Here is a 23691-nt window from a genome sequence, read left to right as displayed (position 1 = left end):
TCCGACTCTTTTGCATTGCGGGTGGATTCTTTACACTTGAGCCACCGAGGAAGCACCATATACAATTAGTATGTATGCGTATCCTAATGAAATACATGCTAAGTCGCTCCAGTCGTGTCCGACTCTGTGCAACCCCATAGACGGCAGCCCACCAGGCTCCCCCATCCCTGGGATTCTCTAGGCAAGAACACTGGAGTGGGTTGCCATTTCCTTCTCCAATGCATGAAAGTGAAAAGTCAAAGTGAAGTCACTCAGTCGTTCAGTAAATACATATCTAATGGTATTTCTTAAAGGATAGGGGAACAAAAGGCCATTCAGTAATGCAATAAAAATTTCTGTCACTCATCTCAAAGTACAAAAATAGTGTATTTCAACATAGATTTCAAAATAAAAGTTTTAAGTAAAAGTACTGGGTGAAACTATAGGAAATGAATTTGTATTTCCTTTGCTTTTATCTATACTTTTAGTTTTAATTTTAATATGGTTAGAGAAATCTGGAGGGGGAACAGAAGGCACACAGCATAGCCATTTTCACCGGGTAATTGCCTTGTTCTGAGGAATGCATGAAGCCAGTACTGAAGGAGCCATAAAGCATTTATAGGAAACAGGGATATAAACAGTAGACAAAATCCTACTCTTCCCTTTCCCAGTAAAAGATTAGCATTTAAAGTTTACTTAGCCTCCATAACATCTAAGAAAATATATTTTAAATGCCACAGCATTTAGAGATTAGAGACTGGAATTCAGACAAAAAAGGGAAGGATCTGGATCTTAGTTCTCCTGTAAGAACTGATTTAACACCGGGAAAGTACACTTCTCTGTGTATCACAACAGATAAACGGATATTTTTTTAGTTAATAATTCTCAACTCCATAACAAGGTTGTTTTAATCTTTTCTATTTGGGTGTACTTGCCAAGTTTTCATAGTTTGGAAATGTGGATGATCATGAGATGGATAGATTATTTTTATTTTGTTTCACGCAGACTATCTATCTTGTTCAAACTTGTGTCACATTCTTATTTTCCACTGTGATTAAAATTACCCTTATGGAATCAAATAGCGTTGTAATCTCTTCTCTCTTTTTTTTTTAAGCTAGAGTTGATTGTCAATTCCTGCCTTTCAAAATGTTCTAACATGTCCAAACAAAATTTAATTCTCAAGTATAAACTTCCAGGCTTAAGTGCTTGAATAACATTTTGCATGTCTATATTCTTCTGGAGAGAGAAATATGGCCCATGGTGTGTGTATTTGGGGGTGGGCACAGGGAGAGAAGATCTACAATGAAGTTTCTGTATTTCTAAGAGCAAAGCTCTTAAAGAAGAGAATTCTTCCATGATATACATACTATTGCAATGTATTAGTTCCAAAAGAAAAAAAAATTCACCATAGCATAGTGATTCTTACAGACTTATACTTCTTCCTGTGAATCTTTATAAGAAACCAGTTACCACACATTTAAAAAATCCTGGAAGAAATTTTCTAAAGATCTGCAAAATTTTTATTGGTTTCCACCTATTTATCAGGTTATACTATTATCCTGGAGACTTCCTCATTTAGGCTTCGGACCAACTTGCCCATGTTGCCTAAAACAAGTGTTCTTTCAAAAGCAAATCCCCAGAAAGTTTATCAAAATGTGGGGTTGGGGTGAGCAGCAGGGTCTATTACTTTCTGTTAGGCATGTTTCCTGATATTCTTTAAGCTTTAGAGTCAGGTTTTCCTTAGTTGAGGGCTCAGGTGTGTGCTAAATGTAATTTACATAGTTAATTTCTTACTGCTTCTTTAGAACCTTAAGAATCTGCACCATAAAGAAGTTTCATGCCAAAAATAAGAAAGCCTGGAAACCAAATATTAAAAATATATATCCTATTTTATAAACCCACCTCTTAGTAATGCCAAAAGTTCCTCTCCTCCAAAGAGAACTTGGTGACATGGTGGCGTTTGAGAGAGATGATTTGCAGTGTATGGCAAAGGTGGACGTGCTACGGCTGTCGGATGCCTCTGCACTTGTGGAACTTTTTAGAATCCAAAGTGAGTGCTTCATTTTCTGGTTTCTTAATGATCACTAATCAATCAGGGTGACTGGCATCCAGAACGCAAACATACCAATTATGGGAACAACAGATCAACAAAAGTTGATCCAAAACAGTCATCAAGGAACTCACATGATTGACTAATTCATCTATAGATAAAACCTATAGCGTTGGCTCTGAACCACCCTCAAATAGCAAGAACTTGGGGTTTATTCCAATCTACACTGGACCAAAGGTAGATTGGATTGGTTTAGACAACTCTAGATTAGTCCGTTTGAACCCTAAGCCTGACAAAGAGGACCAAGTCCTTGGGAGAATTTATAAAAATTAACTCAAACTCTCGTCTTCTCTCACCAACTCCAGACTAGTATTTTATTCAGTAAGAATAGAATTTGGCCTAGTTAGAAAAGATCTGGGACAAAGTCTGATTTAATACTTTCTACTGTCAGTAGGACATTGAAATCACTTCCTAGCTAGATCCTCCTGTCTTGTATGTAATATTAAGCATTAAACAAATACATGCTTTGAAACCAGTGGTCATGGTGCTAGGCTGGGTTCAGAGCTCTTCCAATACTGTGAACAATGAAGGAAACCACCTTGAGGACTACTCTGTTCTTCCCTGTCCTTGCAGTTCTCAATAATGGAATTAAGCCTGCACTCTGCAGCACTTCCACATTTACCACCAATAAGAGACTGATCTATCCAGGCAGGGGCTTGCAAACACAAATGAATGTCATGAATTATGAGGCCAGTAAAAAAAAAAACAAAAAGATACACCTGATGATGCAGTAAATTTCCCATTTTCAGTTGCGAAAGAAAATGTGAAATCCGAACAAGATGCAAAAAATAAAAAAAGGACAGCCTTTCACAGGAACGGCCTCTCAACATTTCCTCATCTTTGTAATACAGCAATAAACACGGGAGCACTCACTATATAATGCAAACCTGAAAGGGAATATTTTCTCTTGAGATGAAACAAAGGTACTCTTAGCATGAACAAGAAGCATTACCCCTAATGAGGATTAGTTGAGAGGTGTGAATCAACAGCACAAGATTAGGAATGTTTGACGTGGTTTATCTGAGTGTTAAAGGTGCAGGCCCCCTTTCTGAAGCTTTAAACCAATAGCCAAACCATTATATTGTTTGCATCATGAGAAGTCTCTTACCAAGAAATGTTTGTATCTGATATTTCGTGGCAAATTTGGGGGTCATCTTAGCACTGGGACAGACATTCTTTATATAAACATGGTTTGAATAAGCTATCATAACAGCCTGTCACATTGCATGCACCAAAGAGAGGGAATTATATAAATCATATTGACATTGGTATTCTTATTATAGTATCACTGTTTTCTTATCACCCATGGTGTTGGCTGGAAGACTTGTCTAGATTGGGGCTTCCTAATGATAGGGAGTTGTATTAAAAGGCTTTTGACAAAAAAAAATTTCTTAAAGACTATCAGCATGGGAGGGAATGTTTAGCTGGGATAAATTTAACATTTTGTATATCAAACTCTTGAGATGGTCCATGGGATAAACCCCTAGAAGAACTCCAGGGATTTTTTTTTTTTTTAAGTAGACTTTTTAGGCCATTTGTGATGGAGCTCTGAAGCTGAAAAATGAAAGAGGCTACACCTTTGACTTCCAGGCTCGTGTGTTTATGAGCAACAAAGGGCAAGGAATGGAAATCGATATCAAGACGGGGCGGGAGGAGACAGAGAGACAGAGAGACGGAGGAGACAGGGAACAGCTTGTTTCCCAGCACAGACACCAATACATAGGTAGCATTGACACTGTACCTAGAGAGGCTGCCCTCAGCGGCCAGGCCCTGGGAGTCATCGAGGACATTAGGTTCACTGCAGGAGGGGTAGGGAGATGAAGCATTTAGGGAAAGAAATGCAAAGAAATAAAAGAAAAAGAAAAAAAAAGGCATGCACTTTTCTGCTTCTAAGAACCAAAAATAAATAAATAAATTTAACAGAACAAGGAAGGAAAAGGAGACAGTCAACCATTTCACCTTGTGCTGGGTTGGTCAAGACATAGGACTCAAGGCAATGGGGAGGGGGGAGGCCTTTGGGTGGATATGACTCTCAGAGGAGTGATCTATTTACTGGTCAGGAGTTGGGACTTGTGATAAGCTCCAAATGGACACAGGAGCTCTGGAACACATTGCGGAATGAGTCTGTAGAAGATGAAACTATCATTCCTTTGATAACCATTTGGCTGGGTGGCTATGACTTTTCACCTGTCTTGTTCATATAATGTTTCATTGACCAGGATCCTGCATCTTTCTTGTGAGTTGTGACCTGATCACACAGAAACCACTTACCATGAACTGTCATAACCCAACTCTTGGAGCTGATGCCATTAAGAAAAGCAAATAAAGAACCTGATTGCACCTGCTAATTTTGCAGTGAAAAAGGAAGTGAATGAATAGAAGGAAGACAACCCTGGTATATTCACATGGAACTTGCATTCACCTCCTCACTCCATCCTCTAGTGACTGAATTGTAAATGCCAAAAGAAGAAACCTGTCAGGTTGATGAAAGAATGATTAAATAGTTTATTGATTTATTTGGGTGCTGCTAATTTATTTGGGTGATATGGGGATTTGTGAACAGAAAGTATGTCATACATACTTTCTCCTTCCTTCAGTGCCTAGCTCTGAGCTAAGTGTCCACGTGGCACTCAATAAATAGTTGTTAAAATGGATGGAATTAAACTCTTTATTGTTCACCTATACTGTAAAAATAGCCTCCATCCCCAGAAAGAGGCTTTCCCTAACAGAGAGAGACATCATTACCTTTGCTAGCCCTCCCAAGCAGGACTCAAGCCCAAAGGGTTTAGCTATATTATTTTGCTGGGTTTCTGGTCTATCCATAATAGAACAAATTTTCTCCCCAGAAATGAGATAACTCCTTAATGGATATTTCAAAGCAATTTGATGGCCTGGTTATGTTATGTAAATAACCAAAAAGAATACTTAAAATTCCCTAATTTAAATAAAAACTCTTACATAGACTAAAGTTTTGTTTATTCTCAATAAAGTTTGCATATTTCTAGGAATTAAAAATAAATCACTATGTACCCGTATTAACTGCCTGTATGACTTTACATCTTTTTTTTTGGATATTTTATAATTTGGCTCTCTTTTTTGGTATATTTTATTTATAAGACTTCCTTATCAAAGATAAATTATCAGTAGGTAAAGCAGTATCTTACAATGATAATAATACTTTTATATTACCAATTTTTATAACTCCATAGTATATAAATAATGCTTTCTTTACAAGTATATAATTTAGTTATTAATATTTTATCATTTCCCCCATTTTTAAAATATTCTGCAAAATTTGGCTTTATTTCACAAATTTTATTTCATCTGTACAGTTCAGGAATGATAAGCTAGAGGATTTAGGTACAGAGTAATTATTTCTCCATGTAAACTAAATTTATCTGAGCACAAGAATGTCTCCTGATTGTTCTTATTCTCCATGTACAAGTTATACCACAATAACTCCATAGGTAATAAGAATAAACAATAAACTAGATAAAAACATAAGACTGATTCTTTGAAAGAATTCAGTTCCTAAAGTAAAAGTCCTGACTCTGAAATAGATAATGTTTTGTTTCTTACGTCAGATCATTTTCTATATTACCATATAAATGGTAAACTATATGTATAAAGTTCCAAATCTATATTCTTAGGGGTTAGAGAGTACCAAAGAAAATGTTTTAAAGAGTCTAATTATGGAATCATAAAATTCTATAGGTAGAGAAGTTACCTTAGAGGCAGATTTTAGCTAACCTCTCATTTCAGAGGAGAAAACTGTGGACTCTTGTTAAATGACCTGCCCAAGGTCACACATACTGGCATGGGTCTTTTTTTGCTTTGTTAAGTATCACTACCTCCAACTAAATACTGAAGACATATCAGAAGTCTAAGCTACCAAATATATCAAGGCAGTCCTATACACTTACCAGGTAGCCATTATTAGCTTAGCTGATAATATATATGAAATACAAGAATGTCATCTGAAAGAAGACCATGAAAGAAGAGCATATATCTATCTATAGAACAATGTTAAGGAGAAACAATGCTTGGATCAGAAATTGAGATCCCCTCAACTTGCCTGACTTAGAAAATGCTACAAATTGTTGTGCAAACCCTTGTTGAAAATTTGTTTGAATGGTATACTTAAAAAAAATGGATTGTTTGCTTCTCTTTAGGCCCTTTTTAGGGTAACAGGAGTGAGTTTTCAGAATTTATACCTTTGCCCCCAGATGTGGAGTACAACATATGCAGGGCTGTTTACCTTTGGCTGGGTAACATGCCCACCTCAGCCTGAGGTGCAGACATGCTGGAGACATGGCTGGAGAACCGCCTCCTTCCAATGGTGCTCAGGAGGTAAGCTTCTTGTTCACTTACCACACTGGGCATGCTGACAGAGTCATCTGAAAGGGCCAGAGAAGAGAGTGTTAGGAAATTATGATGCTGACCAGAAAACCCAGACCAGCTTTGTACTTGGGTTCCACCCTTGACTAGAATACAACCTTAGGACAATATCTAAAGTTAAATTATCATTCGTCCCTTTGTACAGATTCAAAACTAAGACCTTTGTGAGCTTAAGAAACATGTTCACTGCTTTTATATAACCAGAGACTTTAATAGCTGAGTCTTTAGTGTCACTGAACATTGTCATTTATGAGAATATGAACATTATGAGAACTTTGAGTTAAAGTGACTAGTTACTTCATTTGGTTGAGGGAAACAGCATCAATAAAACATCATGAATGTATCCTTATCTTGAAAAAAAAATACCTTCTGGAGCTGAGTTTTTAATCTGCACAAAGGGTGAAGGATAGTTCTTCACATCTACACATCTCCCACCCTCGAACAGCTTTATGAAATAAACGTAAACTTCTTGTCCATTTCTACAAGTAGATTATTTGTAAAAATAAAGGGGCATTGGCAAATTAAAGATTTCAGAAAAGCTGGACTACAACATTTTAAACATTCCAGAAATAGTTCAGTAGGGGACTGTGTTATTGAACAAATCAAGCACGTTTGACTTTCAAACACTACACTCAGGACATTTCATGATTTTTAGACTGCTGAGGGAAAGACTATTTCAGGTATTTTTTTTTCCAAAAAATATTTAAAAATCTATAAAGTTCAGAAATAAATGTTTGTTTTAATCTAACTTTAAAATTAGAAGCAGACACTTATTTTCTCCATAGAAACTGAAATGCATGTATTCAAATCCATATGAAAATTAACTTTAGTATAGTATTTGTGACGAGACGACCTCATTCTAAGTGAGCTAATATTGTTTGTCATTGAACAAGAAACATATCTTGACTAACCTAGAATTTTGGTGAACTTTTTACTACCATGTAATCCGATATCACTTATTTAAAATATCCTAAGTGGTCACATTTCTAGAGAAGTTTATTTCAAACCCAGAGATGAATATATTAAGTCCTGAAAAATTTTAATTTGCTACATAACAACTGACCTGAAGTTGATTCTCGTTATAGAATGGTATTTCCTTTTTAGGTGTCCAGAGAGTAGAGTATAATCAAATATGCCTTAAAAAAACATGAAAAAATGTGGTAGGATAGATTGAGCTATTTCTACTAAGACCTTTCTGGGATTCCAGTAATTTTTTCCCCCTCTTATTCAAACTCATATATCACTTAACATTTACTCCTTCAATATTTTTTTGGTGATTATATGCATTGCCTTCCACTCTTTTTTTAAAATTTTATTTATTTTATTGAAGTATAGTTGATTCACAACCTTGTGTCATTCACTCTTTTGTTAGGCGTTCTTTATCAAAAAATGTCTGTTACCTCCTCTAGAAAACTCTAAGATTTTAGACAGCAGAGAATATATCCTTCTCATACTTCTTGTTCCTCATCTCATTCCTGCTAGGTCTTAACACAGGTTTGATTGCTGAATGGAAAATTTGTTTAATTCAAAGGTGTTAACACTCTAGCTTGCATACTGTATTTCATAAATTAATATACATCCACATCATATTGTCGTTGGGACAGTTATGATTTTGAGAGCAGAAAGATTAACAAAAACTTGCATACATGTCAGTGTATTAATGTTGGCCCTTGGTCAGTGCCATCTCTGTTTATGTCTTCTGTACTAAACTTTTCTTCCCTACTTCCTTCCTACTGGCTTGGTCATCCTCTAATTCACAAGGTCACCTGAAAAATACATTTAGCTCTATTAAAGAGAGTTTTTTTTATCATTTACTATCATTTAAAAAAATTTCTAGGAGAGACTATTTCAACCATTAAAGAAAAATAGATATTACTTTAAGTTCTGGACTATTGCTAGGACTTATAATGAATATGTGAACTGTTAATCCTTCTCTCTCATTTTGTTTTTTTGGTCAGGATCTTTGAAGATTTCCCTAATTACAATTTTAGAATTATTTCCATGAGACATGATTTAGAAACAAATATGTCTGGAAGTTAGGTATAGGACAATATGATTATCCCTTTGTTATCTATTTAACCCTGAAGCTAAATCTGGAAATATTACTGACATGTGCTTTGACTAAGTAGTTACTTCTTTCCCTCTCCTACACTTCCAACCGTAGCAGGGTATTAAAGAATTTTCTTTCATCTTAGTTAATTAAAATTCTAACCTTGACTCTAATTTATTTCAGAGTGGGTTTTTTTGGTTGTTGTTTGGTACAGAGGGACTCTGAGTAAAAGTCTAGATTTTGTTTTCTTAAGACATAGACTGCACACTCTACAGGTTATATCAGAGTATCTTTAAAACACAATTGGGCTGCCTCAGTGACTGGGGACACTTAAATTGGGTTGTATGCCCTCAAGACAGTCCGCTGGGTTTACATTCTAGACAATATTGCCAACTATTTTTTTCTTTGTTGTGAGCATATGCCTTGCTCACTTTTCTTTGCAGTCAGGTCACGTGAGTGCTGTTTTTTAAAGAAACATTTTGGCTGTGCCACATGGCACGTGGGCTCTTAGTTCCCTGACCAGGGATGGAACCCTTGCCCCCTACATTGGAAGTGCAAAGTCTTAACCACTGAACCACTGGAGAAGTCCTGTGTCACCTAAGTGCTGATTGATCTTCTAAACAAGATTGGCCAGGAAAAAGGAGAATAAATGCTCCCCTTAGTTCCTTAACCACAATTGAAATGGGTTAGTGGAAAGGTTAAATGCATAAACTCAAAGAAAATTTAGGGGTCATTAAAGATTTACTTTTTGCCTAAAATCCTACCAAATGACCAACGATATCAAGGAATTTATAGAAAAGCAGGCATAAGAAATCATGGGATCAGTCGCAATTCCATTTTAACTCCTTTTTGTAAAAATGACCAGAGGATCAGAACTGCAAAACATCAGAAAGGCAGAAATCCACCCAAGTCCTCATTTGCATGGCCAAGCTCTGTCACACATAAACCCCACCACCTCCCCACCCCAGATACTGCAGGTGACCTACTTTCCTCATCCTCCTCATCAGTTCGACTCAGGGTGTCCTGGGAAGCCTGCTGGGATGGCTCACTGTCCTGCTCCCAGACAGTGCCAGTCCCCGTGTTGGAGCGGGACATGGTGGCCAGGCTCAGGCGGTAAGCAGAGGTGGAGGTGCCCACGGTGCTGATGGACGTCTTTCCTTGGTAAGCTAGCAAGGTTGAGAGACCAAAGATAATCCATAGTGAGGATGTTTTTTGGGTGGGGTGGAGGGGGTGCATAGTATGTAGCATGTGGGATTTTAGTTCCCTGACCAGGGATTGAACCTGTGCCCATTGGAAGCCGGGAGTCTTAACCACTGGACCACCAGGGAATTCCCAGGTGCTTGGAAGAAAACCAAGCTTCAGACTCTTCCCTCACAGCGTGTATTTTTTAAAAGGAAGGTCATTTAAATAGTGTGTCCCAGATAGATGAACTTTAGGACAAAGGGCTTCCCTGGTGGCTCAGACGGTAGAGTCTGCCTGCAATGTGGGAGACCCGGGGTTCAATCCCTGGGTTGGGAAGATCCCCAGAGAAGAAAATGGTAACCCACTCCAGCATTCTTGCCTGAAAAATCCCATGGACGGAGAATCCTGGCAGGCTACAGTCCATAGGGTCACAAAGAGTCAGACACGACTGAGCGACTTTCACATACATACATAGCAAACAGAATTGAAAACGTTATTAAAATAAAGAATCGGCCACTGATGTAATTGAATAGTTTTCTTGCAGGAGCATAATATCTCTAACAATAAAAAATGCTTTGATATTGCAGCCTCTCTCATTGTTTTCCAGTTTCATTTTCCAAGGCTGGCTGAATGCAGATTCATTTTGAGCTGAACTATAGATATCAATTTGATCAATTTCACTGAGAAATGTACCTTATACCTGACACAAGCATACAGAAGTAATAGACATATTGTCTGAAAGGAACTGCGCAATCAAAATCAGAATACATAATTAATACTGTGTTCTTATTACCCTTTTCTGGAGATTACAATAAAACACCCCCTTGATTTTTTGTCATATTATTTCATTATAAAGCAGAACATTTGAATGGCCTTGTGCAGATTTCACCAAGATTGTATTTGACAAATATTTGGTCCTTAATACATCACCAACAATAGGTTTTAGAAAGACAAAAAGCCACATGTATAAGAATATTCTACTTATAGGTGATGACTGCCCTCTAATGGCAGAAAATGATTTATTTTCCTTCCTTAGTAACTTGAAGTTAATATAATTACAAAAGTAAACAATGCATTCCCAAAGAAAATCTTTTGAATAATGTAAACAAAGTAACTCCTAGCCCATCAGTTTTGATTCAATCCTCTCTCCCTCCAAGTCATGAAACCTTAATGACTTTTTTATCAATCATACAGACCCAGTTTTAAGTCCTCTCACAGGTGTCATTGTCTTTTTGTGTCAGTTATTTATCCTCTATTGAATCTTCATTTCTTCTTTTTATAAGCAGATTTTCAGTTACAATTTTGCAGGTATTTGTGTGGATTAAATGAGATAACATCTATGAAATAATCTACCATATAACAGATGCTCAATGAATGTGAGTCCCTTTTCCTTTTCAAAAAGGAAAATAAAGTACGAATTAAAGTAAGTTTTTTCCCCCCAGCTGTCTTCAAGAAAAAGCTGAACTACGAAAATAAAGACTGAAAAATATATTAGAAGAGGAATAAAATTAAATTCTTATGATGCCCCCTTGACTTGCATTGTTGACAAGGATGACAGGGTCAACAATGCTAGTTGTACCAAAATGGCTAACTCACACTTGGTTCCAGAAAGAGCAGTGACCTATAAAAAGGATCCTTTTTTGTTCTACTAGTCAAAGTCAAACCATCCCATGCATGCTCACCCGATCCACTGTGAACTGCCTCTTTTAGAATTTTCAGTTCACTGTTGAACTCAGCAATGAGGGAGCTCTTACACAGAGGGCGTGGAATGAAACGCCGCTCTAGCTGGTCAGCGATGTGTTGTCGGGCAGAAAGCTCTTCATGGTTCTCTGCTGGTTGGGCCAGAAGCTGAAAGGAAGGCATAGATTTTCTGGTCCTCAGTTTTCCCATCTGTAAAATGGGCTAATAATTGTATTGATTTCATAGTTGGTGGTGAGGATTAAATAAAGTAATGCATATGAGGTTCTTAGAACAGTGCTTAGGAAGTGCTTAATCAATCCACTGCTTTGAATCATGACCCCCAGATATCAGAAATCAGGCATGAAAAGAATAAAAAAAGTAGATGAACACTGAGGGTCCCAGAGGAAAACCATACTTTAACGATCTCATTTTTTTACATATTTATTTAAAATCAGGTTTCAATTATGCCACCAAAGACAAGTGATAATTCTTCAGATCACCTATTGGATCAATCTTTTTTTTTCCTGGGGATGGGGTAAGAAGGGAGAGGGCAATGTTTTAAGATGTTAACTAAGCTCTTACTGTAAAGGTATTCCTCAGAGGGATACTTGTCTGGGCTGATTTCTCATCAGGCATGATCTTAACAGGTCCTCCTGACTAGCAATAGCATCTCCCCCAAGACTGCTGCTGTCATTTTGCCTTAAATCTGGAGAACAGCACGTCCATGGGGCTTGTTACTTCCCAGAGGAGAAGCACGTAGCGCACCTTGCACTGGATGAAAGGTCGCAGGAGCACGAAGATGGGGATTCGGGTCCGCACGATGAAGTCCAGGAAGTCCCACAGGGCCAGGCCTCCGACCTTCCGCAGGGCCATCTCCTTCACCTGGAGGCTCAGCCAGTACCACTGGCTTCCGAGCTGCCTCTCAAAGCAGACGAGGATCACCTTCAGGGCTTCACACCAGGAAAAGAGAAAACGGAGTTTGCACACTTGTGCCTCAGAGGAACCCTGCCCACACCCAGCTGCCTGCATCCTCAGCCCTCTTATGCATCAGACAATTTTCAAATTTCTAAACCTTCTCCATGTTTCCAAAATCTTCGGTGTACTTCTGAATGAGTGTTCTGACATAAAGACAGATATTTGTATAGTAAACATTTTTTGATTCTGATTAAGAGAACACATATATCTTCATTAAGTGCATTTAACTACTACTTTGGAAAATTTACACTGAAGCAATTTATAGAACAGAAAGGGAAATGTGTTATAAACATGATACATAGCTGATATTTTGCTTTCTAAAAGTTTTATCATAGTGGCTTTATGGTAATATAAGCATACCACTCACATCTGAAGATAAAATATTTTCCTTTTTTTCCCTTTCAGCTTAGAAATAATATATCCTTGTCATTAGAAGTAAAATCAACCCATGCAGAAATGCAAAGTTAAAAAAAGGAGTACTTCCCCTTCCTGACCCCACTGTAAACTGCTCCCCAGAGTAAACAATAAATGTGTTTGAGTAGATTCTTCCAGAAGAGAAAACTCTATCCTTCCTTCCTCGCCTCTCATCATGTCTATTACTAAACCCTATGGGATTTCTTTTACAATATCTCTTTTCTTCCAGATTCTGGCAGGTTTGTTACAAACTACATTTTAAAATATATTTTTAGGAAGCAGATTTCTCAATGTGTCAAGATAAACCAGAATACTGTAATGACATCAAAGATTATGGTGGGGGCTTCCTCTGCCACCCCAGCTCTCCCCCAAGGGTCTCCCGTGGGGCAGTCAAGGTAACTTGGGCATTGGCCATCATGTATTAAGGCCCATCTCAGCATCTAGAAGACACATACAAATCCAACTCCTTAAAGCCCTTGGAAATCACCATTACCTTCTATTTTGGGCATTTGTAGGAGGAAAACTAGGGCATATAACACAGAGAGAGATGTGGTAAGATTCTTCCTTCCCCATCTACTCACCTCTATTCCTCTCTCTTGATGTTGCAAGCACATAAACAAAAAGTAGCATTCCTCTAATCCTACCCTGATCCTGGTAACACTTCTATTGTTGGGTGCTTGTTGGCCTTCTTTGGATTTCTGCCTTCCTATTTTCTACCTTCACCAGCATCAGCCCAAAACCAGCAGAATGGCAAAGGGCTCAAGGATTCTGGTGATGGATGGATTTGATTTGAAATTTGGTCCTGCCACCAAACAGTGTGACTTTAGGTAAGTTACTTAACCTTTCTGCGCCTTCGTCATCATCATTTAGTTGCTAAGTCACATCCAACTCTTGCGACCCCATGGACAGTGGCCTGCCAGGCTCTTCTGTCCATGGGATTCTCCAGGCAAGAATATCAGAGTGGGTTGCCATTTCCTTCTCCAAGGGATCTTCCCAGGCCTTAGCCTCTTACTAAAGTAAGAACATTTATTTCTTTGAGCTGTTGTGAGGATTCCAGAGTGATGATAATGTAAAGTATAGAAAACAGTGACCACTAAGTGTTCAAAATAAAGGTAAAACTAAATTTAAAAGAGAAGTCCAGTAGCCTGGCCAAGTAACCAAAGACTCTGCCTTCATTAAAAAGGCAGAAAATGGAAAAAACAAACAACCCAATCAAAAAATGGGTAGAAGATCTAAATAGACATTTCTCCAAAGAAGACATGCAAATGACCAAAAGGCACATGAAAAGATGTTCAACATTGCTAACTATCAGAGAAATGCAGATCAAAACTACAATGGGGTATTACCTTACACCAGTCAGAATGGCCATCATTAAAAAGTTTACAAATAATAAATGCTGGAGAGGGTGTGGAGAAAAGGAACCCTCTTATATTGTTGGTGGGAATGTAAACTGGTACAGCCACTATTGAGAACAGTATGGAGGTTCTTTAAAAAAAAACAAAAACAAAAATAGAGCTACCGAATGATCCTACAATCCCACTCCTGGGCAAATATCCAGAGAAAGCCACAATTAGAAAAGATACTTGCACCCCAATGTTCATTGCAGCACCATTTATAATAGCCAAGACATGGAAGCAACATAAATGTCAATCAACAGGTGAATGGATAAAGGAGATGTGGTAAGTTTATACAATGGAATATTACTTTGCCATAAAAAAGAATGATATAATACCATTTGCAGCAACCTGGATGGACCTAGAGATGATCATATTAAATGAAGGAAGTCAGACAGAGAAAGACAAATATCATATAGTATCACTTTTTTTTTCATATAGTATCACTTTTATGTGAATCTAAAAAATGATACAAACGAACTTATATACAAAACAGAAATAGACCCATGGACATAGAAAACAAATTTATGGTTACCAAAGGGAAAGAGGCAGAGGCATAAATAAGGAGTTTGGGATTAACATATACACACTACTATATATAAAATAGATAACCTACAAGGAAGTACTGTATAACACAGGGAACTCTACTAGATATTTCATAATAACATATAAGGGAAAAGAATATGAAAGAAAATAGCTATCTATATATGTGGAACTGAATTACTTTGCCTGAAACTAACATAACATTGTAAATCAAGTATAGTTCAATTAAGATAAAAGGCAGAAAGTGGACAGAACTGAAGATAGTTACTTGTTAAGTGTTTCCTCCTATCCCTCTATTCCATGTTAAGGCTTCTTTCTCCAACATCCTCTGCACAATCCCAAACCTCTGTACTAGAGTCTGGATTTTATCTGAAACCTATGTTCTCCTGCCTCTGGCAACCAAGTGCTATGCGTGGGCAGACCCTGTGCACATACAGCCTTGGCTTTTTTTTTCATTTTCATTGTCAATCATAACATTTTCCAATACAACCTTTATGATGCAGCCCAAACACCTCTACCCACTGCCCCACAACCTCCCACACACTCCAAACTCCAAGGACCTGTTTTTACCATTCTGTCTGCTTTGGTGATGGAGAAAACAATGGCACCCCACTCCAGTACTCTTGCCTGGAAAATACCATGGATGGAGGAGCCTGGTAGGCTGCAGTCCATGGGGTCGCTAAGAGTTGGACACGACTGAGCGACTTCACTTTCACTTTTCACTTTCATGCACTGGAGGAGGAAATGGCAACCCACTCCAGTGTTCTTGCCTGGAGAATCCCAGGGACGGGGGAGCCTGGTGGGCTGCCATCTATGGGGTCGCACAGAGTTGGACACGACTGAAGTGACTTAGCAGCAGCAGCTGCTTTGGTGAACTGAAAAATGTCAGGCAAGATGTTTTCAGCTTCCTCCTTTTGAGATTTTCTATGGCCAGTGCTCCTTAGCCTCAGTGCAGTGACAGGGGTAGCCTTTTCTCCCTGGCTTAATTAATTCTAGTCAAAGAGTAGCTTCTGGTATTCAATGGGAATACCATTCAAGTCATGGCAGTGGGAAGAGGTAACAGGAAAGCAGAAGTAGAGACTGATGCTTTGTACTTGCTGAAGTGGTTTATTTAAAGACTTTCTGGATACAGGTCTTTTAAAATACTTTTTGAGTCAAGGAGGAATAGAGCTAAGTAAGTAATATGTATATACATATACACGTATATACATATTTTGTTGTTCAGCTGCTCAGTTGTGTCCAACTCTTTGCGACCCCATGGACTGCAGCACACAAGGCTTCCCTGTCCTTCACCATCTCCTGGAGTTTGCTCAAACTCATGTCTGTTGAGTCAGTGATGCCATCCAACCATCCCATCCTCTGTTGCCCCCTTCTCCTCCTGCCCTCAATCTTTCCCAGTTTCAGGGTATTTTCCAATGAGTCAGCTCTTCGCATCAGGTGGCCAAAGTATTGGAGCTTCAGCTTCAGCATCGGTCCTTTCAATGTGTACATACACATATATATGTGTTTGTGTATATATCTCTATCTATACCTATATCTATTTTCTATTTTTATTTCTCTATTTATTGAGAGAGAAAAAAGTACCCACCTAAGTACGCTGCTTGGCTGGTGGACTCTGCCAACCCTTCCTTGCGTAGGTCTTTGCTTGCATCCCCCGGGGTGGAGCAGTGAGCAGGGGAGCTCTCCAACATAAAATTCTTGCTCCTGGATGTGCTGATGATCCGTGGAGGAAGGAGCACATTAATGACCGTCTGCAGTAGCAGCTGCACCTCGGGCTGTTCCAGCCATGGGCTGTCTGAGGGGCAGAGTTTGGAAGGAGGAAGTGGAAATAAAAGCAAATCACAAGGCAAACTTTCCACATTAGACACTGAAAAATTCAACTCTCTTTCCAATTCCAAACTAGAACACCCTAGAAATTCGAGTGTCTTCCCCACCAAGTACAGCTTCTCCTATGGACAGAAGTAGCGCTCCTGGTACTGGGTGTCTCCTCCGCAGTCAGCATCAAAAGGTCCCTGTTCTTAGCCAAATCTCCTGCTTACCATTTCAATCTCCTTTCTTTTTTTTTTTTTTCTGTTCAAATACTCATAACACACTGCCTTTACATTTGAGATAAACTTTTCCTAAAAGGAAAAATCCCCCCAAAAGAAAGAGTAATGAAAACATATTGAAATTTAATGACAATGGCAGGATTTATGCCAAACCTAGTGTCAATAGGTTATCAAGTCCATTCATCTGTCAATTCATATCATACTGTACTTCAGGTACTCCCATTTTCATAATTGAAACAATGCTCTTTTGATTTTTGCTATCCTGAAATGATGTTAAATAGCATGAGTCTTCTAAGAAGTGGAGCACAGAAAGTCTTGACCAAGGGCAGCTAAATTGAATAGAAAGAAAACTGTATATCCTAAGATATATGTTTAAATCATTCAGATCGAGTTTAATGATGGTCTCCATGGGGAAAGGAAGATACAACAGCCTGATACTTAAGAAAACACAGTAACAATAATAAATTTATTTTAGTTAAATTAATCAGACCTTTGCTTCCAGATCCTACTGTGAGCACAAATGGGATGAGCAGATTTAAAAGCATCCCCTCCCTTCGCTCTTGATTGGTGAATGGGGAGATCACATGGCTTAAGGGGAAATCTTCTTTTAAAGCCTGTGCAGCAATAATAGAAAAAAAGATTAATTGACCCCCTCACCCATTCATTCTGTTTGTTCTTAGAAACACAGCATGGTGGAGACAGGGACTCCCTGCTGGCTGCACCTGCAAACTAGGAGTTCAATTGTCATCTGTGCAGCATACAAGATTCACCCCAAATTGATACTTTACCATTTGCTTGATATAATTGAGAGCTATATACCTAAAAAACAGTAATATTTTGAATATCAAATGAAAAATTTTAATACCTATCATTTAGTACAAAATCCCCGCATTACCCCCTTCAGTTTCTCCATGCGTCTACCCATCAATAAATATTTTAGTGACCAAAGAAAAAGAAGAAAAGGAGAACTTGCCACCTGCTCCATTTGGGAGTTATTTAAAAGTCATCTGACCTCTGTATGAGACCTTCTTCCAGCCAGAAAGCAATAGACAATATAGAAAGAAATAATGAGCTCTGTATACAGGTTGTTAGAATGTATCACTTTAGGGATGCCTCTGTATCCTTTCTGCATAGTAACCACAGCACTTGCTGAATTTCTTTTCCATAATCTACCTATTAGCTGGATGATGGACCATCAAACTTGGTTTGTCAGATAAGGAATGCGTCAGTTATCCACTTGCAGCAATTGTATACTTTCCATTGGTCACAGAGTTTTCTGGTGACTTACCATTCTTTAAAATAGGTGAAAAACAAATAAGCAGGGAAATTGGAATTGTACACATTTTTTTTTTTTTGGCTTGGGAATGATTATTTTAATTTTAGGAACTAAAAGAAGTGCAAGAAAAATGATAAAACACCCATAATATTTAACCCACAATCATTAAAGAAAAGTAAGATATTCAAAGTCTAGTAATAACATTTGAAAAAATTTTTTATTGCAGTTCTTTCTGCAATAATGTAAAACCAGACTTTGAATATTACTCTTTTAATTAACAACTGTGAGCTGATTATCTGTGGACCATTATTTTCCTAAAGTTTTGGCACATGTTTTAAATGATAGAAGTGGTTCCTGAGATTGTGGCAGGACTGCAATGACTCTGCTATTTTTGAGATCTCAAGAAGAATTACAGAAGCACAACTTTAGGATCAAGCTCAGGGCTTAAGCTCCAAACCTGCAAAAGTTTGGAGATGTTTACACTTCTGTTTCACAGATTTTGCCCAGCCTTTGCAGAAAAATAAAAGAGAACACCATGATCTGGTGCCTCAACCAGCAACATAATGAGCGTGACAAACAGGTAAGGCAGTCACACCTGTATCTGCAATGCTACAAGCCGGACAACAGCTGTGCTGAAGGGCAGAGGTGGTGAGAGATAAGGGCTGAGATGAAGAAGGGGTAATCCATCAGCAACACTGGAGGGTCCTACCACTCCCATCACCTGAAATACAAACAGAGCACATGACCAGCCTTGACTATTGCAATTTCATGCAACTGTAGGAAGGGAATCTCAGTCAATTATAATAATAATTTGAAGGTTGGGCATGTTACTTTTAATCTGTTCGTGCTGCCTTCTTTGGAAGGCATGTAATATCTGGAGTCAGATCAAATGATTACACCAGCTTTAGCCAAGGTTTTGTAGAATGCTGTTTATAACTAACTATGTAAATAATGAGAGATGAATCAAAAGTTAGTCTAATCAGGAGACTGGACATACTTACTTGTGGACTCAAAGGAATGAAGTCAACATTCTTTGATGGAGTAAATACTGACAACAATGATGATGGCAAGAGCTCTATTTGCACTAGGCATTCCAGCTACAGATTTATTGCTTAACTAGCTAAGCAGCAGATTCTATTCATGAAATGCTCTACCATGGTTTCCACATTGTACAAAACCTTGTCAAGATCAGACTCTAGATATTACATAAATGATAAAAGAAGTTTTGTTTTTTTTTCTCTTCTCATAAGTCCTAGACTGGCCAACTCATAGTGTCATTTTGCACTAAAAAAAACCCCAAAAATCCTCTTTGCCCTTTAAACTCCCCCACCCCAAACTACCTCAACTTCTAGCCAATTGCACAGTCTCCCGCCACCCCACTCTCCAACTGGCAGCCCTCAACTCTCAGCGCAACTTGAAGAGGTCAATTGTCAAAGTAGCACGTGGGAAGCAGCACACGAAAATCCCATCTGTGTAGGGATCTCCCCACGCACCACCTTGAAATGTACCTCACTATTTTCAGTGTCACCTGAGCCGTCTGTTTTCATGGGTAGGTATGTAGGTAGGTAGGTTGACCTGTAAGTCTTCAGCTCAGAGAAGTCAATAGCAGAGTTAAATTTTGTAAAGTTTCATAACGTTGCCACTTGGCTACTCACCAGATTGACACAGACATTGATCAGTGACCTAAGGTGAGGCAGGAAGGATATGATTGGCTGCCTCTGAAGTGTCAAACAAACCCCTTCAATCAAATTGCTGGCAGGCTCCCACTCAACCTGTCGCCTGGAATACAATATAGGAGCCATTAGCAGTGTGGCTCCCTTCTGGAGACTGCCTGAAACAAGCGAATGAGACAGTGATTCTGATGCCGTCTAAGACAGGATGGGTGTCCGAGACAAGAAAGTGTTTCACCAGGGATGAAGTTTACCCATATTGTTCCAAAAGTACAGAGCACAGTGGGAAAGGAAGAGGATACTGAACACGTGGCAGAGGCACTCCTGCCCCACTCGACTAATGAGACAAAATCTACTGAAGGAAAAACAGAGATGATGAATGAGTGGCCTTTCAAGTTTCCGGGCTTTAGCTTTGAGAAAGGGTATGAGACTACCATTATAGGAAACCTCCTGTAGGAGTCATTCCTCACAACAGAAGTAATCTGACTATAGGCTGTTTTTATAATGCTTTTTTTTAAAAATCAGATTACAGTTGATTTCATAAGCTTTTATACCAGACTATAACTAATTAGACTTACGTGCCTTCACTCCAGGACAACACTCTATTTTAAAAGTGCTCTTTCTTGACCTTCTGAAAAATGATGCTTTGGGACTACTTTCTGTGGTAGTAAATATGGTGGTATACATAGCTCAATTAGATGAACATGAGATTTTCTGTAATAAAAGACAATCTGGTCTGTAATTGTCTCAGGACCAAAGAGTCATGTCTATGGTCCTCTATGGTCCCCTAAATAAACAGGTTGGGCTTTACTGAGATCAATGCTATTTCCAAATATTATCCTGGAAATACTTTCTAAGCTTACATTGCCTACCAGATTGAAATCACTGTAATGATAAAACAGGAATGTTCATACATGGGGATATGTTGACCTCCCTGTTGTACAAGTAACCCACAGGTCTGGTTCCGTCAACATTTCTCTTGTTGAACTGAGATCACCTGAAGAAATTTAATCCAAGGCAACCCCAAATTCACACATTGCACCCCAAGAAAATTGCCTATTATTAACCAAGTCTACACATTAATCCTGGAGAAGGCGATATCACCCCACTCCAGTACGCTTGCCTGGAAAATCCCATGGATGGAGGAGCCTGGTAGGCTGCAGTCCATGGGGTCGCAAAGAGTCGGACATGACTGAGAGACTTCACTTTCACTTTTCACTTTCATGCATTGGAGAAGGAAATGGCAACCCACTCCAGTGTTCTTGCCTGGAGAATCCCAGGGATGGGGGAGCCTGGTGGGCTGCCGTCTATGGGGTCACACAGAGTCGGACATGACTGAAGTGACTTAGCCACACATTAATCCAAAAGTCTACTTTTAGGAAGCTGCTATTCTTCATAACAGGTTTAATTATACGACAAATGAGGTAGCCTATGGAGGTGTTAACATCTTTAGATGCAAAGTTATTTTTACACATCTTTGTAAGATGTATAAAACTTTGGTCATTTGCCAGTAGGGACAACTGTTCTATTGGAACTATTAAAGAAAATAGGAGCGCTTTAAGGATAGGCATTTCTATGCTACTAAAATAACCTTGAAATCATGTATAGGCATCCATCATCATGGTAGAAAAGAATATAGGATCAAACTGTCAAACGTTTATTAGAATAAAATGTTTCAATTTCTTTTTAATAAATTCAACAGCTTCAAATGGCTGCATAAATGAAGAAGAACACAGGAAAAGTTCTGGCACACTGAGCAATAAGTGCTACAAATTCTTGGGCAAAAGTTGCATTGATTTGGGTTTAGTTTAATAGGACAGAAAATGGTCTCACTGAAACTTCAAATTTCCAATCTACTGGGTTTATTAGCATTTCTTAATTGATTTGTTTGCCCACTGTAGCTATAGATTTCCAGACTGGGTTCAGATCTCCAGGTAGATGGGTTCAGAGACATCTGCTCATAGAGAGGCTACCAAATGATACTTAGGCCCCAGAATGGAGATCAAGAGATAACAATATTGATTTAGTACCATCTGAATTAGGTGTTTGTTATCAACCCTGAGATCTCTTCAGGTGGTGCTTTACTGATTATTGTAAAGCTTGCATTTCTCTAAAGTGATACCTAAAATACAATGTTAAACATGTATTTTTTGAACATCAAGTTAATTTTTCTCTGTCCTTAGTTGTTTAATTTATAAGGCATATCCTGCCTTATTTGAAAAGGAATTGAAGGATACACATTGAACTTTTTAAGTGTGTCAGATAAGGAACATGATAGCTAAGAAATAAATAGATTTTCAAGATAGATGTATACTTTTGAAGAATATGTTATTTCCTCAAAAATACAGACCCAGCTACTTATGCATTCATATCCTGATTAGCTCTGCACATATAACCAACAGAACACTTTTGAGCCATTCCTTCAACTCTGGATTGATTCACCACCTTAAAAGCTGACAGATTGAAATCTGAGGCTTGCAATACCTGCAGCTGATTAGGAGGCCTCCTCACCTCAAAGTAGGCATCTTATGGATTTTGTTGAACATCCTATCCAATCTCTTTAAAATGAGGATAAGGGCCGGCCTCACTGCCTCAGCGCTCCAGTCGGTGATGGGGAGCATCTCCATGACGTAGCGTCGAAGCCCACGGCTCTCCATGGTCTGGGTGTCATATGGTGCCAGCTTCAGAAGGGAGTGTGCGATTTCTGCCAACCTTTAAATAAGAATAAGCTTAGAATGCCACCAACCATGGGAATTTTCTTCACACAGCATCATGCTAATCATCCTCTTTCCAATACACTGACTCCCTGAACTACGAATATTCTAGCACATTTTCTTATACTATGTAAATAAACATTAAAAAAAATCTGGACAAAATTAGACCCAGATATGTCTCTGAAGCCTTTCCTATTTGTCGGTTCCCCCTCTTTTACTCTTTTTTGGACATTCACTAATTTATTTGTGGGAAAAATTAGCTTTTTGTCCTGTAGCTTTTCCCACATACTGGATTTTCCTGACTGAGTCTCCATGGTGTCATTTAATTGATCCTACTTCTCCTGTATTTAATTCAACTGTTAGTTATATCCAGGAGCTAGATCAGATTAGATCTTGACTTCCTGCTATGTGTCCTTCACAGGCAATGTGTACTTTCATCAGGAGGCATGTGATTCCTAGTTGTCACTTGATGATGTCAGTGGGTGTCAGTGATCACTGCACAGATTCATTAACTCATCAGAAGTAGTACAATGGTAGTACTATATCATTCTTTTATTCATATATTAACTATAACATGTTAATAAGAAGCTTCCTTTTTAAAAATGTTATTTAATTGGAGGGTAATAACTTTAACAATACTGCGATGGTTTTTTGCCACACATCAATATGAATCAGCCACGGGTATACATGTGTCCCCCTCATCTTGAACCCCTCCTCCCACCTCCCTCCCCATCCCATCCCTCTGGGTTGTCCCAGAGCACCAGCTTTGGGTATTCCTGCTTCATGCATCGAACTTGCACTGGTCATCTATTTTACACATGATTACTCCAAGAGAGACAGGATAAATGCTTAAAAGATCCTTAGTTTAACAACGCCCTAGGTGATTCTGATAGGCACTCTGGTATAGGAATCAGAGCTAAGCCCTTGCCTTCAAAACATGGAGTGCTCCACAATTATATCCATTTGACTAGTGCCAGGGATGAAAAATTTATCACTGTTCCACAAGGCAGCTCATTCCATCTTTGGAGGTCCATACTGTGAAAAGCTCTCCTCATATTACGTTCCCAAATTCTCTCAAATTTTTCCTATGAGGCCTCATCTGGAAGCATGAATTCAGTCTAACCATACATCCATGGCAACACTATCATTCCCACTCATCCTCTCTCCAGACTGAATGTATACATTCAGTATACATTCTGGGAATTATGTGGGAATTATGTCCTTCTGGGAATTATGAGTGTGAGTGTTTTAAAGAAAT

At 38.6% G+C, this 23691-nt stretch overlaps 1 protein-coding gene across 1 annotated transcript in view; it reads right to left on the bottom strand.

Moving 5' to 3' along the window:
* Positions 1–23691, bottom strand: part of UNC80 (unc-80 homolog, NALCN channel complex subunit) — a 222889-nt gene that overhangs the window by 9731 nt on the left and 189467 nt on the right. The window contains exons 48-57 of the mRNA XM_055574457.1: positions 22231–22431; positions 19705–19828; positions 18645–18770; positions 17264–17387; positions 16314–16520; positions 12165–12349; positions 11402–11567; positions 9524–9703; positions 6348–6486; positions 3831–3887 (exon numbers count right to left, since the gene is read on the bottom strand). Of these exons, the coding sequence (XP_055430432.1) occupies positions 3831–3887; positions 6348–6486; positions 9524–9703; positions 11402–11567; positions 12165–12349; positions 16314–16520; positions 17264–17387; positions 18645–18770; positions 19705–19828; positions 22231–22431 (1509 nt within the window). The remainder of the gene's footprint in view (positions 1–3830; positions 3888–6347; positions 6487–9523; positions 9704–11401; positions 11568–12164; positions 12350–16313; positions 16521–17263; positions 17388–18644; positions 18771–19704; positions 19829–22230; positions 22432–23691) is intronic.

This window comes from Bubalus kerabau, chromosome 3, assembly GCF_029407905.1.
Source record: "Bubalus kerabau isolate K-KA32 ecotype Philippines breed swamp buffalo chromosome 3, PCC_UOA_SB_1v2, whole genome shotgun sequence".
NCBI classification, from domain to species: Eukaryota; Metazoa; Chordata; class Mammalia; order Artiodactyla; family Bovidae; genus Bubalus; species Bubalus kerabau.
This window is presented reverse-complemented; position numbering and strand designations above follow the sequence as displayed.